Raw genomic sequence first — 13518 nt, forward strand, 5'->3', positions numbered from 1 at the left:
ACCATTACCACATGCACTTCCTGTTTACCATTGGGGAAACATCTGTCTGGTTCAAATTGAAACACTGAAACGCTGAAATAAGGAATAAGGTATCATCAATTCATTCTGGTGGGGGGGGTCTTTCTTTCATTGTAACGTAGATTTACTGTACATATTGCACACAGATCATATGATGTCAGAAAGATACACAGTGCGTCCACCTCCAGTGCCATATAACATTAGATTTTACTATTGTGTATAATATTATTGATTAAGAGCCTAAGACACACTTCATCTGATCCCATTACAAATGCATTTCTGCTCATTAATGAATAACTGCTGTCAAAAGTGTGAACAGACCAGTTACCATCTACTTGTGGCACAGGATCGACAATCGGCAAACTGTAAGTCATTTCTTAGCCATTATTCAACAGAATGGGTATAGAGATGCACAGTTTCTGAAAGCAATTATTTGAAATTATTATTACTATTAGTAGTAGTTATCATTTCTTAATTTACCAAAGTTGACAGAGAATATAGGTTCAAATTGTGCCATTTTGTGTTCATTGTACATAACAAAATAGTCCCTAGCATTTTGATATTGCGCTTATGACCGCCACAGGTCACTTCTTTGACACTGTGTTAATGAGTGTCAGGGTGAAACACCTTCCTAAAATGCCATTTTGTTTGCATGTTATCGTCACATTAATTACAAATTCATCATCCCTATTGTAATCTTCCAAATGGGCGACCTTTGGCTATGGGGATACTCAGATAAAAATGTGTTTTATTTTAGTCTGACTCATAATAAGACTTCTATGTTATCTGACTTTGAAAATGTCACTGGTCCTGTCTCAGTTCACCTTTGGGAAAAGCAATTTTCAAGAGAAAAGGAAAATTATACATGTGGAAGTTATACCTGGTCATGTGTAGAATAAAATGGCAAAGCTGATATAAATAATTATAACATCAATCACAATGCCTTAAATATATCCCGTAGTGGTGTCTATGAGTGTTAAATCTTATCAAGGGAATTCATGGAAACATGCGTAATTAGACCTAAAAGGTTTATTCCATGTATTCAGATAATGTCTGTTCACTATTGTTATTTTTATCATTTTTATTTTTGAAATAAATTCCAATTTGTAACGCTCTTCCTGTAGGACTTGGACTGATTCCTGAGCTATTTATTGTGCAAGTATTCATTCATAATAAAGTGTATTTATTTCACACTTTAGTTTGTTTGACTTCTTTATTTAGCCTGTAAAGTCCATGCATCCTACACAACAATCTTTGGTACGAGTGGGGGCAAAAGACCATGAAAGATAGTTTCGTAGTGCCTACATATAGCACTACATTATAGCATTTATATATATGCAAATGTGGGAAATATACAGAGAGAGAGAATTGTAATTGGTCAGTGTGCTAAATGTTTCATGCATAATCACCACATGACCCAACGCTTAACATATTAAATGTAAGTTTGATCTGATGACGTCATTATATTATTATGGAAAACCAAAGGTGCAAAGTGCTTCACATGCTGAAACACTATTAGATCATAGAGGCCTCTGATATATTTGTTAATTATGCCACCTTTGGTCTGCTTTTTGTCTCCATAAAGGTCACTGACTGTATCTGTTTTTCGAATCTGTTCTCCTCACGTAGAAGGCCTGCAAGTGCGTACGTAGTATGTATGTCTCCCTTTCAGGGCTCCAAAACCCTTTATAAACCACGCCTGGGTCACCTAGAAAGGCACAGCTCTTGCAAACAGGGAGGCAGAAAGCCAAGTACTGCTCAAAGCAAATAATCTACCGTCATTTTAACCACATCTCGCCTGCTTGAATTTCCTTGGGACACTATGTGGAAAGCTGTGGCACTCGCTGTGTGTCTGCTGGTGGCTGGGGTTCAGCCCATGGAGGACCCAGCATATGGGGTGAAGCTCTGTGGCCGTGAGTTCATCCGGGCGGTCATCTTTACTTGTGGGGGCTCACGATGGAAAAGATCACTCAGGAGCGCAGGTGAGACTTGGAGGTTCCACATCTTCACCACCTTGTTATGTCTTTTATTTGTAGCTGATTGTTCTATCTGCTGATTTTATAAATGTTTTACATTCATAATTTGATTTTATTTGTATTACTTGCACTATGATGTATTACGTTTTACTGTCGTTTTGTTGTACCATTACACCTGTAAAGCACTTTGGTCAACCAAGTTGTTCTATACAAATGTGCTATATAAATAAAATTGACATTTAATATGATGACTAAAACATGTGATTGTGTGAGATTCACCGTGCTCTCAATTTCCAATATCATGATAATTTATGATTTCTTTAGATCTGTATGAATTACCTATGTGTCCACAGTGAAGTAGTAATTGTGTGAAATTGTGCAGAAAGACATGTGCCGATGATAACTTCAAGGGTGAAGGAAATTTTAAATTCAGAATGACAGAGAATATTTGTAATTAAATTATGAAAAATGTAGACTATGCTGAAATCAGAGAGCTATATTTGTCATCTGCAAGGTTATCAGATGTGACTTGTGACCTGTGTACTGGTAAAACAGCCTCTAAATATTCTTTTAACCTCTGCCGCAGATGACTCAGAGGACCCGTTTAGCTCCCGTCAGGATGAGTCCTTTGAAGGCTTGAGTCCCAACTCGCTGGAGACTATTCTCCAAAGGAACAGAGATCTAAGAGTCCCACCTAGAGACAGCCAGGACGGCGTGTTCAGCAGGCCGACACGCTCTTTCATTACTGACGAGATCCTGGAGGCCCTGCGCAAGGCTGACCGCAAGGGCCGCGATGTGGTGGTGGGTCTGTCCAATGCCTGCTGCAAGTGGGGCTGCAGCAAGAGTGAGATCAGCTCCCTTTGCTGAGAGTTGATCGCCCCCGTCTGAGTGAAATCACGGCGTAGCACATTGCATATATTAATATACAAACAGATACACAAATACACACACTCAACCTTTTTTCAATGCACGTAAATCCTATAGCATTTATATTATTTTATCGCCAGTGTCTTTCAGTTAAACCATTACGTGAGCTGTAGGCAATGTTTTACTTTTTGTATCTGAACGGAAAGGGCTGTCATGTGTTAAAAATGCATTTCAGGCTTTGTGATAAACAGCCCAATTTATTAATTCTTAAATCAATTCCACTGAATTTATTGATTTTGTATTTTTGCATTACTTTCTGATTTATGCACCTGAGAACTCAAGGGAATGAAATTCTTTGTTTGGATCAACAGCAAAATAGAATGTCACTAATGTCTAAAATTGTCTTATTTGTAAATTATAAGCAGAATGTTAGTATTTTGGATTTGTTTTTTGAGCGACCCATAATAAAAAAAATGTATGTTATTAATATGTCGTCATTCCTACATTACCATAGCGTAAGGCTCACTTTGCCTAAAATGTCCTGTGCTTTCATATTTTACATTTGATAGATCACGGTAGTGATCCAAAGTAAAGGTTCTTTGTGTGCATATAAAACAACATGTAATAACTTAAACAACAGATACTATTATACTTTATATTACAATAAACGATGGTAAATATGATTGCATCAATGTGTAAGCAACACTTTTCAGTAGAGCTTGTTTTATCTACTTAATATACAGATAGGCTTTTTGTGTGTGTGTGTGTGTGTGTGTGTGTGTGTGTGTGTGTGTGTGTGTGTGTGCACGTGTGTGTGTTTGTTTGTGTGTGAGTGAGAGTGAGAGTTTACATGGGCCTTGTCCTGTATAAACACTGACCAGTAGACCACAAAGGAACCAAATCCTGATCCTAATGATGAAGCAAAGAGTAATTTCTGAGGCCATGGCTAAGGTTAGGATTAAGATGTGAATAGTGATTAGTTAAGGGTTAACGTCAGGCATTTAGTTAAGATTACGGTAAGGGGGCTGGGGAACGCATTGGGCCCTTGAGTGTCCTCACTGAGAGACAGGTACAAGATTGAGTGTGTGTGTTTTGTTATTTCTTGTCCCATTGCCTAAATGTCCACTGTCATCCTCCTGCCTGGAGCCACGTTCACGGACATTAAGGCTTAAAACATAGTGTAAACATGACACCATTTCCAGTTGAATTTGAATGTCGGAAACTTGGATGATACCACAGGGGCAGTATGGAGGCTTTTATGTTTTCTGTTGTTTTTTTAAGAATCTGTGCCCACAGTTCCTTCAGTTGTTTTGGATTTGGCTGAACGTCCAAAAGTGTTTCGTGGACTCAAACACTTCACCCACTCCATCGGCATAGTGGAGAGTAGATAATGAGTGAATTTTAAATTTTGGGTGAACTATCCCCTTAAGCCTTAAAGGGATAGTTCACTTTTTTACACCTTAAAGTTTAAGGTGTAAGGGGGCTAGACACATAGGGTTAGACACAGTCTATGTCACAGTCTACATACAGTCTATATATATACACTGTATATATATATATAGTCTATGGTTAGACATGGAAGTCAATGCAGTGTCCTTAGAAGGATAGCTGCGCAAACTTGTGTGTGTGTGTGTCACTGGTACTTCCAGAAATGGGCGGGCCTTCCCGGCTGACAGACCGAACAAGTTTGACCTCACTTCAAAACAAACTTCACGGATTCCATCGTCCTGTGTGTGATTCCGACAGAATGAACCACCGGCAGCTCAGTGCGTCTCATAACGAGGTAAATGATCCGCAGCTAACACCAGTTCACTCACACTGAACCACCACAGCAGCTCCTTATAGTCTGAGAAAGAACAGTAATCAGTAATCAGGAACCGACGGTGGAAGCTTCTGCTGTCACACGGACTGATTGGACGGTTACCGTAGTTATGCCGCATCAACATTAAAGTTGTAGTTGTGCTGTCAGTGTTTAAATGTCACTCAGCCTGTGTGTATAACAAGCTGCTGTAGTCCAAAGCGTCTGTGCTAGCAAATACATTAATTTCATGTATGTGTGTGTTCTGTGTTTTCCACAGACACCACAGGCCTGGATCCAAATGTGATGGCCACACTCGGGGAGAGATGGATTCTGTCCATCTTGCTGGTCCATTTACAGACTGGTTTAGCTGCAACAGGTAGACTTTACCAAGGCTGCACACATGAACATGTGTGTGTGTGTGTGTGTGCAGAGAGAAATATGGCCATTTATACTGTATTTCCTCTCAAATGTATTATACTTCTTACTTTTGTTTATCTTCAGTGTGTCTTTCTTTTAAAGTCTATTTAAAGCAAATATACGAGTTAGTAACTAGTTAATTAATGGTGCCCCAAGTTAATTGTAATCTTCGAATATAGTTTGTTTTGTTTATTTCACAAAGGGCAGGACAATATAGCAATATTAATAATTATTGCTATATATTTTCCATCAATAGCAATATAAGAAAAGTCCATTATATATTATATAATGCTTATGCATAGTGTAAGCACTTTGAGGAGGTATAACCCTCAGATCGTTGATCTACCTCAGATTTGTCAAATGTTTTGCTCTTAAACAAGTGGTTGTTATTCTCTGCCTGCAAAGTAGAGATGCAAACCACAGCCTTCACTCAAGAGCGACAATATTAGTTATAAAACCTAAAGGAAAACGAAAAACACATCCATAAGATATAGAAAAGATAAAATCTATGGTATACCTGCACTGCTAAATGACTCCCCAGTAAAATATACTGTAGATGTTCTATGCCGTTCTATGTTTACACAAAGGATGGTTGTGTTTCAAAGCATTGTGGTGAGTGTTTTAGGTGCAGGACGTGTTCTGCCTACGGTGAGGCCATTACACCACAGCATAATGTATTTTGATAAAATTTGCCACCATATGCAGGTCACACTACCGCTATATGATTTTAACAAGATTGTCGACACTGAAGAGGAAGTAGTTGCAAAACAGGGGTGCAGTAAGTGCTTATTTCCTGTTAATGCCCCCGACCACGTGCTTTCCTGCAACGTGTTGCATGCAGGCATTGAGCTCCGCTAAAAGTCTACAGCCTTATGAGAAATGGGTAAAGGTGTGACTAATGAGAAAAAAATGTTGGTATGTGAGCTTCAAGGGATGTGGTGACTTGTAGCTGTTGCTTTTTAGCTTTTTTATTTTTCCTTCTTTAGTCACTGTCTTTGCCATCACATAAATTCATCTCACAAAAAATATACATTAAAAATTTTACATGTTTCTATCTTTTAGGGCCATTTAGTTTCACCAGTTCTTCATCTTATACTTTTTGTTAAATATTTTTATGGCTCTTAATACCCTGGAAGTTTGTTGCTTTATATCAGTATCTTTGCTTGCTGTGACAAATGTACATTTTAGATTTGAACATTTCAGTATGCCACTGGCCAAAAGGTCACTGCTTTTTGTCCAACTATGTGAACTAGTGGATCTGAGTGTGGGGTTTTGTACCATAGACAACAAAAACCTCTTCAATAAAGAGAAAAGTACTAGTTACACCCACCTATAACTAACCCTTATCGTGCTCAGTCTTTGATGAAACAGCTTTTCTTACATGTTTCCTACATCTCTCCATTTAGGTCGTCCTGCTCCTCCCTCTCATCTTGAGTGCTTTATGCCATGTGATGAGAAAAGCTGCAGTCCAGATATCCACTGTACTTGGGATCCAGGACCGGACCCTCAGATAACCACCAACTACAGCCTGCACTGGGAGCCAACAAACAGCGAGTAAACACACTAATAAATATTCATTATAGGTTTGATGACAGTAATGTGAATTACAGTATTGTGTAGTTTTTTTGTATTACTCCATTTGTCCTGTTTTGTTGTCCAGGCAGGGGCATGTGACCCGTCCGACCAGTTCAAGCGTTATCGATCGTCAACACTTCAACCATGGACAACTTCATGTATGGGTGGAGGCTAAGAACAAGCATGGTTCTGCCAAATCTAGGGAGAATGTTTTCAACACAGCAGATATCAGTGAGTCTGTCTTTTGCTCCTTGTAATACTTTTAGGATCCTTATTATTCATGAATACAGACAACACAACCAAAGTTGATGCCTCTCTGACGAGCAGGAAAAATAATTTTACTTAGTTACAATTTAGTTTCAAAATGTGATTCATAATTCTAATAACATTGTTTTTACATATGTTTTTCTGTCTCCAGTCAAGCCACCCCCTCCTAATATCACAGGAGCCATGGCAGGAGCAGAGGGATGGCAGGAGCCATTAGAGATTGAGTGGCGTTCCTTCTGTGATGAGCTGCATCTCTCCATGGGAACCTGTGACGTCCGAAATCGGGCTGAGGGAAACCAAGTTTGGCTTGAGGTGTCTTTTCTTAAGATTTTGATTTGCATCTTATTTTCATCTCTTTCTTTGACTAACGTCATCACAATTAAATGCATGCTCAAGATATTTTCCCCCTTCACACAGCATGAGGGTGGATACCTTCACACCTATACACTTGAAAGCCCCCTGCCTGACACATTCTATGAATTTCAAGTCCGTTGTAACTGTAGCGAAGGGTTAATAAGTGACTGGAGTACAAGCCACAGGATAAGGAGTGCGGAGAGAGGTGAGTCCTTGTGTTTATGTGCTGAATAATTCAACATTTTGAGAAATGGATTCATTCATTTTATTGTCAAGTGCAAGATGAGAAGATTGATACAACCTTCATATCTGTTCAATAACTAGAGGGTGTATACCTCTGAGTGCATTCCTCTGCCAAGGTGAAATTAATTCTGGATCCAACACTCTATTTGGATCTGCTGCAAATGCTTTCTTCATATATCTCTGTAGCTATGAGAGATAAGTCAAAACTGCTTGTACCTTAATAAATCCTAATTATCTTAGCTACACAATGGTAGCTGTTGCTAGTTCCTACAGCTCTATTTGTTACCATACAGTAACTGAATTATAAACACCCTAAAATACAAATTTTTGTTCACAGAATCTGGATCAGCATTAAAGTCTATATGTTTTAGCTCTCTACATAGAAAGTGTTTCTTGAAAAGCATTTTATCTTGCAATGTTAAAAAAGTAAAAAAAACAAAAAAACATCTGATGGTAATTCATGGTAACTTTTTTTTCTCAAACAAAATGTCTTACCTCATTCAGCCCCTGTTGGCAAGCTTGATATATGGATGGACTGTGGGCTGTTGCCTGCAAGCTTCGACTGCTCTCTAACCTGGAAGGTAGGTAAACAAATTATCCACAATCATTTTTCTCTGACTAGAATAATTGACTGGAATCTCACTTTGTGCACACTCACCAATTGCTATCTTCTCCTTGTCTTTATCCCATCCAGACGCTTCCTTTATCTCAGGCATGCGGTGCTATTGTGGGATATAAAGTTAAATTGTTTTACAATAATTCCACATGGAGACTGCTGAATTTGTCCCCAGCTGAGACAAGAGGCCTGCTGTTGTGCAATGAGAAGCAGTGCCGCCTTACCTCCTCTCTAAAGGATGTATCATCAGTCAGTGCATCAGCCCTCAACTCTCGTGGTGCTACTGCTCCCTCTCATCTAGCTATGCAAACACAAGGTATCAGTTGCCCAGATTTAATGATGTCATCAAAGTATGGACAGTTTTGAATCAGGGGCTGCATTCACCTCCCTATTCGTAACATCCTAAGTCTGAACGTCTCTTCCATCTGGCTAAATAGTATAAATATTGGGCATCTCAAACCTAACAATCGTACTTCTACAATTTTTGATCTAATTCAATAAGTGTTTTAGATCTAAAAGCACCTGAGAGGTGTGAAGGCAGTTCAAAAGACTCTTAAGTCCTTAACACCCGGTCCCACTCAGTCAGATCCTGCAGGAAATGAGCTTCATAATGTCAGCTGTTTGGACAAATATGACAGTAATAAACTTTTTAGAGCATTTTGATGGCGAGTGGGTTGATAAGAATCAAATCAGCAGAGCTCCCTGCAGTTTGCAGTTCGGATGAACTGCAAGTATTAAATAATCAGAGAATTATTCTTTAAAACCAGACATATAAATACATATACATTAAATAATTACTAAATTCAATAAATAAACCTATTGAATATGTGTAGAATTTCGGTATAAAGATGTTCATTTAATTTGTGAATGAAATCTGAATATCTGTACATATAGTGTTAAATTATTCTTTAATTGAATTATTAGTAATTAGTATTTCATTATAATTAATAATTATACGATCTAACAAAACATTTTTCTCTTGCTTAGGTAAAGATGAAGATGTAAAAACTATAAACCTCAAGATGAATGAAGAGAACCTCACTGTGGCCTGGGATCTGCCCTCGAAGCCCCTCTCCAAACTGAAGGAATATGTGGTGCAATACAAACAAGTGGAGTCACGTCTAGGCCAAGGATTTGATTGGGTCAAAGTGACCAATAACCAGACAACAGTGTTTTTTAAAGGTGTGTTTGATTTGGATATTTTCATATTGATAAGAGACAGAATTGGCAAAAAAAAATAACAACATTTTTAGCTTGATAAACTCTTTGTTGTTTTACATGAAGACTGAACCTTTGTTTGCTAACTTTAAAGTGACTGTTTTACTCTGTTGTGTGTCTCCACCTACAGGTCACTTTATAAAGCACACTCCCTTCCAAGTGTCACTGTTCACAATATCCCACGACATGACAGTCCGTTACCTTTCATCAGTCATTGGATATTCTCTCGAAGGAAGTACGTATTCGTGCATTTTTCTTGGGCTGTCTTTCCTCTTGCTAAATCTAAACGCTCATCTCTCCTCATTAAGTGAAAGATAACCTTGTGGTCTTCGTGTCCCTTTCTCAATCACTTTTCAGTTCCCTCCAGTGTGCCCTCGTTTCAGGCACTTTCTATTGCTGCCACTCGGGTGACCCTGTGTTGGACGGCTGTTCCCTTATCCAAGCAGAATGGGTTGATCCAGAACTACCAAATAGGATTAGGCGAAAAAAACGGTACATAATGTAACAGTATACAGTATATTATAATAATTGAATTGCTATGATGTAATATTTTATTTTATAATTTATTTGAACCTTTTATTATTAAGGAATTGTAGGGAACTGTTAGATATATTGAAGATATATTTGTTTGATTATTTTAGCCACATTAGTGGGTCTATGGAGGGCAATGTTGGACTTTCAGTAGATTCACCATTCAGGTGATGGCGAATAGATGGATCTAAATTTGATTCTCATAGATGTTATATAAAGATGCGCAACATGAAAGCATCCCAAAAGTGAACCCAAAGCGTCTCCATCGCCACTTGGTGGTTGGCTACAATATAGGTCATAAATCACTGGAACGTGGACCAAACTTAAAAGTCAAAATACGTAAGTAGTATGTCAAGTGAATAATTCTAAAAGATAGTTTCTGTCATTTTAGGTAGATCATACAACACTGATAAATGTCAATGTGCCAATTTTTCCGCTAAGATTGTTTTTAATTTAAACAGGGTGAAATGACATGATTGACAACAGAGCCTTACTCACGATTGCTCGCGTGTGTGTATAGGCTGAACTTCGCTACTGCAGCCCCATCCCCTGATCACTACTGCACAGACCCTGGCATGTGCAAGATAGCAGAGTTCATATCTGTGATATTTTAATTAATACATATATTATTATTGCATAAAAGACAGAAAAGATTTGAGTGATTTGCAAACTGAAGAAATAGCATAGTGTGTTTAGTGTGTCTCAGCCAGCTCTTCTCTAAATAATTGACCTTACTCCAATCTCTTTGTCTCTCCTAGTGCACACTGTGAGAGCATCCCCACAGACTTTTACGCTGAAGCATCTGAGTCCAGGTCAGGAGTATGAGGTGTGGATAAGAGCTGTGACTAAGGCTGGGCCTGGAGCAAAAGCCACCACAACGTTCAAAACTGAGAGTGAAAATTATGGTACAGCATCATTTTACTCACGTTGACACATGCATTGGTCTATTTATCTCATCCAATTTCTCTCTCTCATTTCAGATCTTTTAAAATTAGTCCTGCTTCCACTATTGTTTATGGGTTTAATATGTGCTGCGATTGTCTGGTGAGTTTTTCTTTGTTAGTAAATATATTTTGACTATCACAAAATCCTTTACTGTTATTCATCGACAAATCTATAGTAACAGCGGAAATATTTTAACAAACAATATAACATTAGGTCGCTATAACTAATCATGTGTATGAAATATTGATGTGAAGAAGTTGGGATTGTGAAGAATCTTTGTCTTATGCCTCTTTTTTTTGTTTTTACTTTTTTGTCTTAGCTTTTGCTTGGTGGCAGAAAACAAAATGTGTCCCCAGGTGAATTTATTGTTCAATAAGAAAGTGCCAGATCCCCGCAACAGCAACATCTTCAGAGGGATGAAGCACCAGGTGAGAAACTGATAGAAATTGTAGGATTTCTTCTGAGCCTTGTTTAATCTCATAACAGGGTTTACACTGAATGTCGAGCCTGAATAATGCCGTTATTTTTGTTTTTCTACTTGTTACTGCTTAACCTGCTTACAATTACATGCTCTCTGATGTAGTGAAGTCCTTCTTCCTACTATGTGACTGCAAGAAGATTCTCGGTTTCCCACAAAATCAGATTCAAATAGTGGCAGAATTTTATGGTTACCCATTAACAATAGTATACAAATAGATATAACAGGGTTTCTGCAGGGTCATAAAAAGTAAAAAAAAAAGCCTAAAATTCAATCATCTGAATTTAAAGCCTTTAATGTCTTAACTATGTTAAAATATTACACACTATGTCTTAAATACATTTAGGTAGGTCTTAATTGTGTCAGTGTTAATTTCAAGCTACTTCTGTCATACTTAAAAATATTTTTTGGTGGCATTAATAATTTATAATGTCTCTGCTTAGCACGCTGTAATAATACAAATAAGACCATGTGGAACTCATAACTGATACAAACACCTTGGTCAGAGTTTATCGCAGCACACTGAGCTTGGCTGTAGGAAAGACTATGAATCCCTCCTGTCTCTACCTGTGGTTCGCGCTATAATGTTTTGAAGGTTAACCTCTTCTAGGCTTCTTCATATCTGTCGTGCTTGACATAGATCTTCAGTTTTATTTATTTTGTTTTTAAAAAGTCTTGCATTTAACTTGTTAAAACCTGCAGAAACCTTGTGTAAAACTATGTGTCATTATATATAAATAGATTAATGTGTGAAACATTGTAAGTGTGAAAGTAGTTTTGGTCCATTTTGAAACTTGCAGGCTGCCACAGTCTCGGTAATTAATTGGAAACACTGGTGTGTGTGTGATCTTCCCATAGATTAATGACCCATTTGGCTCGATCAGCATACCCATCCCCGAGCCACATCCCAATATCTCTGTTTTGGAGGTTGTTAAAATCCAGCCTGATGCTGTCAAGTCCACTCCGAAGGAAACCTCAGACCAGGAAGAGCAGAGGGACGATGCTGTCACAAAGGAGTGTGGCAGGATGGACCACAGTCATGGACGAGAGGAGTACAGCAAGATGGTTGACTCTGATGAGGAGAGGGACAGAGAGGAGGACAAGGATGATTGTTGGAGCTCATCAGAGGAAGACCAGCTTACATCAGGTTATGAAAAGCACTTCATGCCTACTGCCTTGGAAATACTGGACGTTTGATGATGTCTCCATATTGCTCAGTGGACATTTACCTCAGATGTGTGTTCATTGTTTTTTTTATAATGTGCAGACATTTTATTTATTTTTATATTTGTTTCACCATTTGTTCATCATGTTGGTTTTTCCTATTTCAGTTACAACTTGTGTAGTTCCCCATTTTGTCTTTGTATTGAGCCTGGTGTTGAGAATACAAAACCATTGTGTTTTTTAAGAGGCAGAAATATGACACATTTTTCTACAAACCGACAATGCACTGGGTGTGATTTATAATGTCTTAAAAATCTACATATAAATCCTGGCTGGAACCCTAATATACTTGACATCGAGATCACCAGCTCGCAAACTTGAAGTGGCTTCAAAAGATGCACTCTGACTAAAGATCCTGCCCAGTTTTAAATTATCATCTGAACACCTCATCTCAGTAGATTCATCTATAAAATGTTAAAATAAAATTCCTGGAATGGCGCTCAGTCAATCTCATTGCACTGCCAAGGCCAAACAGTCCTCTGTCTGTCCAGGAAAAAGGAAGTGGGGCGATCATGTGTATCGAAATGTACAAACGCACAGACCTCAAAACCAATGAAACGATCCATCAGGAGGATTGTCTTATTTTATTTTATCTTATACTTTAGTTACTGATCAATTTCATGGATATTTCTTTGGCATCACAAAGAATCATTCAACATCACAAAGAAAAGAAAACACTTGAAACTTAAACTCCTCATTCGAGGTCACAAAAGATTTAAAAAATGCATTTAAGTTTTATTTTAATCTTGCGAAGTTTTCATAAAGTCTGGAATTCCTTGATACGAGCCTTCAGGGTATGTTGCAAATATTCGTAAAAAACTTCCAGATTATAATATTAAATAAACAATAATAATATTAAAACAGCCTGTAAAGATTCGACTTATAAAAGAAAACATTTCCTGGCATGTCATTTAATCCTAACATTCGTATTTGTGGTTTGTTTGTGGGTTCTAAACTCATTTATGTTAGTATGTAAATGTGAAGGCAA

General features: G+C 38.0%; 2 protein-coding genes across 3 annotated transcripts; both read left to right on the top strand.

Annotated features, from left to right (window-relative positions):
* The first annotated feature begins 1732 nt into the window (after positions 1–1732).
* On the top strand, positions 1733–3340 carry rln3a (relaxin 3a). The gene is made up of 2 exons (XM_034593231.1): positions 1733–2000; positions 2581–3340. Exons 1-2 carry the CDS (start codon positions 1841–1843, stop codon positions 2859–2861), a joined length of 441 nt encoding a protein of 146 aa, XP_034449122.1. The 5' UTR covers positions 1733–1840; the 3' UTR covers positions 2862–3340.
* Positions 3341–4515: 1175 nt separating this feature from the next.
* Positions 4516–12754, top strand: il12rb2l (interleukin 12 receptor, beta 2a, like). Of its 2 annotated transcripts, none has more exons than XM_034593229.1 (15): positions 4516–4644; positions 4940–5038; positions 6486–6633; positions 6740–6885; positions 7073–7233; positions 7339–7480; positions 8023–8099; positions 8213–8450; positions 9122–9316; positions 9483–9587; positions 9710–9839; positions 10640–10788; positions 10864–10927; positions 11148–11256; positions 12165–12754. In XM_034593229.1, the coding sequence occupies exons 2-15, from the start codon at positions 4966–4968 to the stop codon at positions 12501–12503; spliced, it is 2076 nt and encodes a 691-aa protein (XP_034449120.1). In that variant the 5' UTR covers positions 4516–4644; positions 4940–4965; the 3' UTR covers positions 12504–12754. The 2 variants fall into 2 exon arrangements, with proteins under 2 accessions (XP_034449120.1, XP_034449121.1); XM_034593230.1 differs by having other exon boundaries at positions 9128–9316.
* The last annotated feature ends 764 nt before the right edge of the window (positions 12755–13518 follow it).

Source organism: Hippoglossus hippoglossus, chromosome 8 (assembly GCF_009819705.1).
Source record: "Hippoglossus hippoglossus isolate fHipHip1 chromosome 8, fHipHip1.pri, whole genome shotgun sequence".
NCBI classification, from domain to species: Eukaryota; Metazoa; Chordata; class Actinopteri; order Pleuronectiformes; family Pleuronectidae; genus Hippoglossus; species Hippoglossus hippoglossus.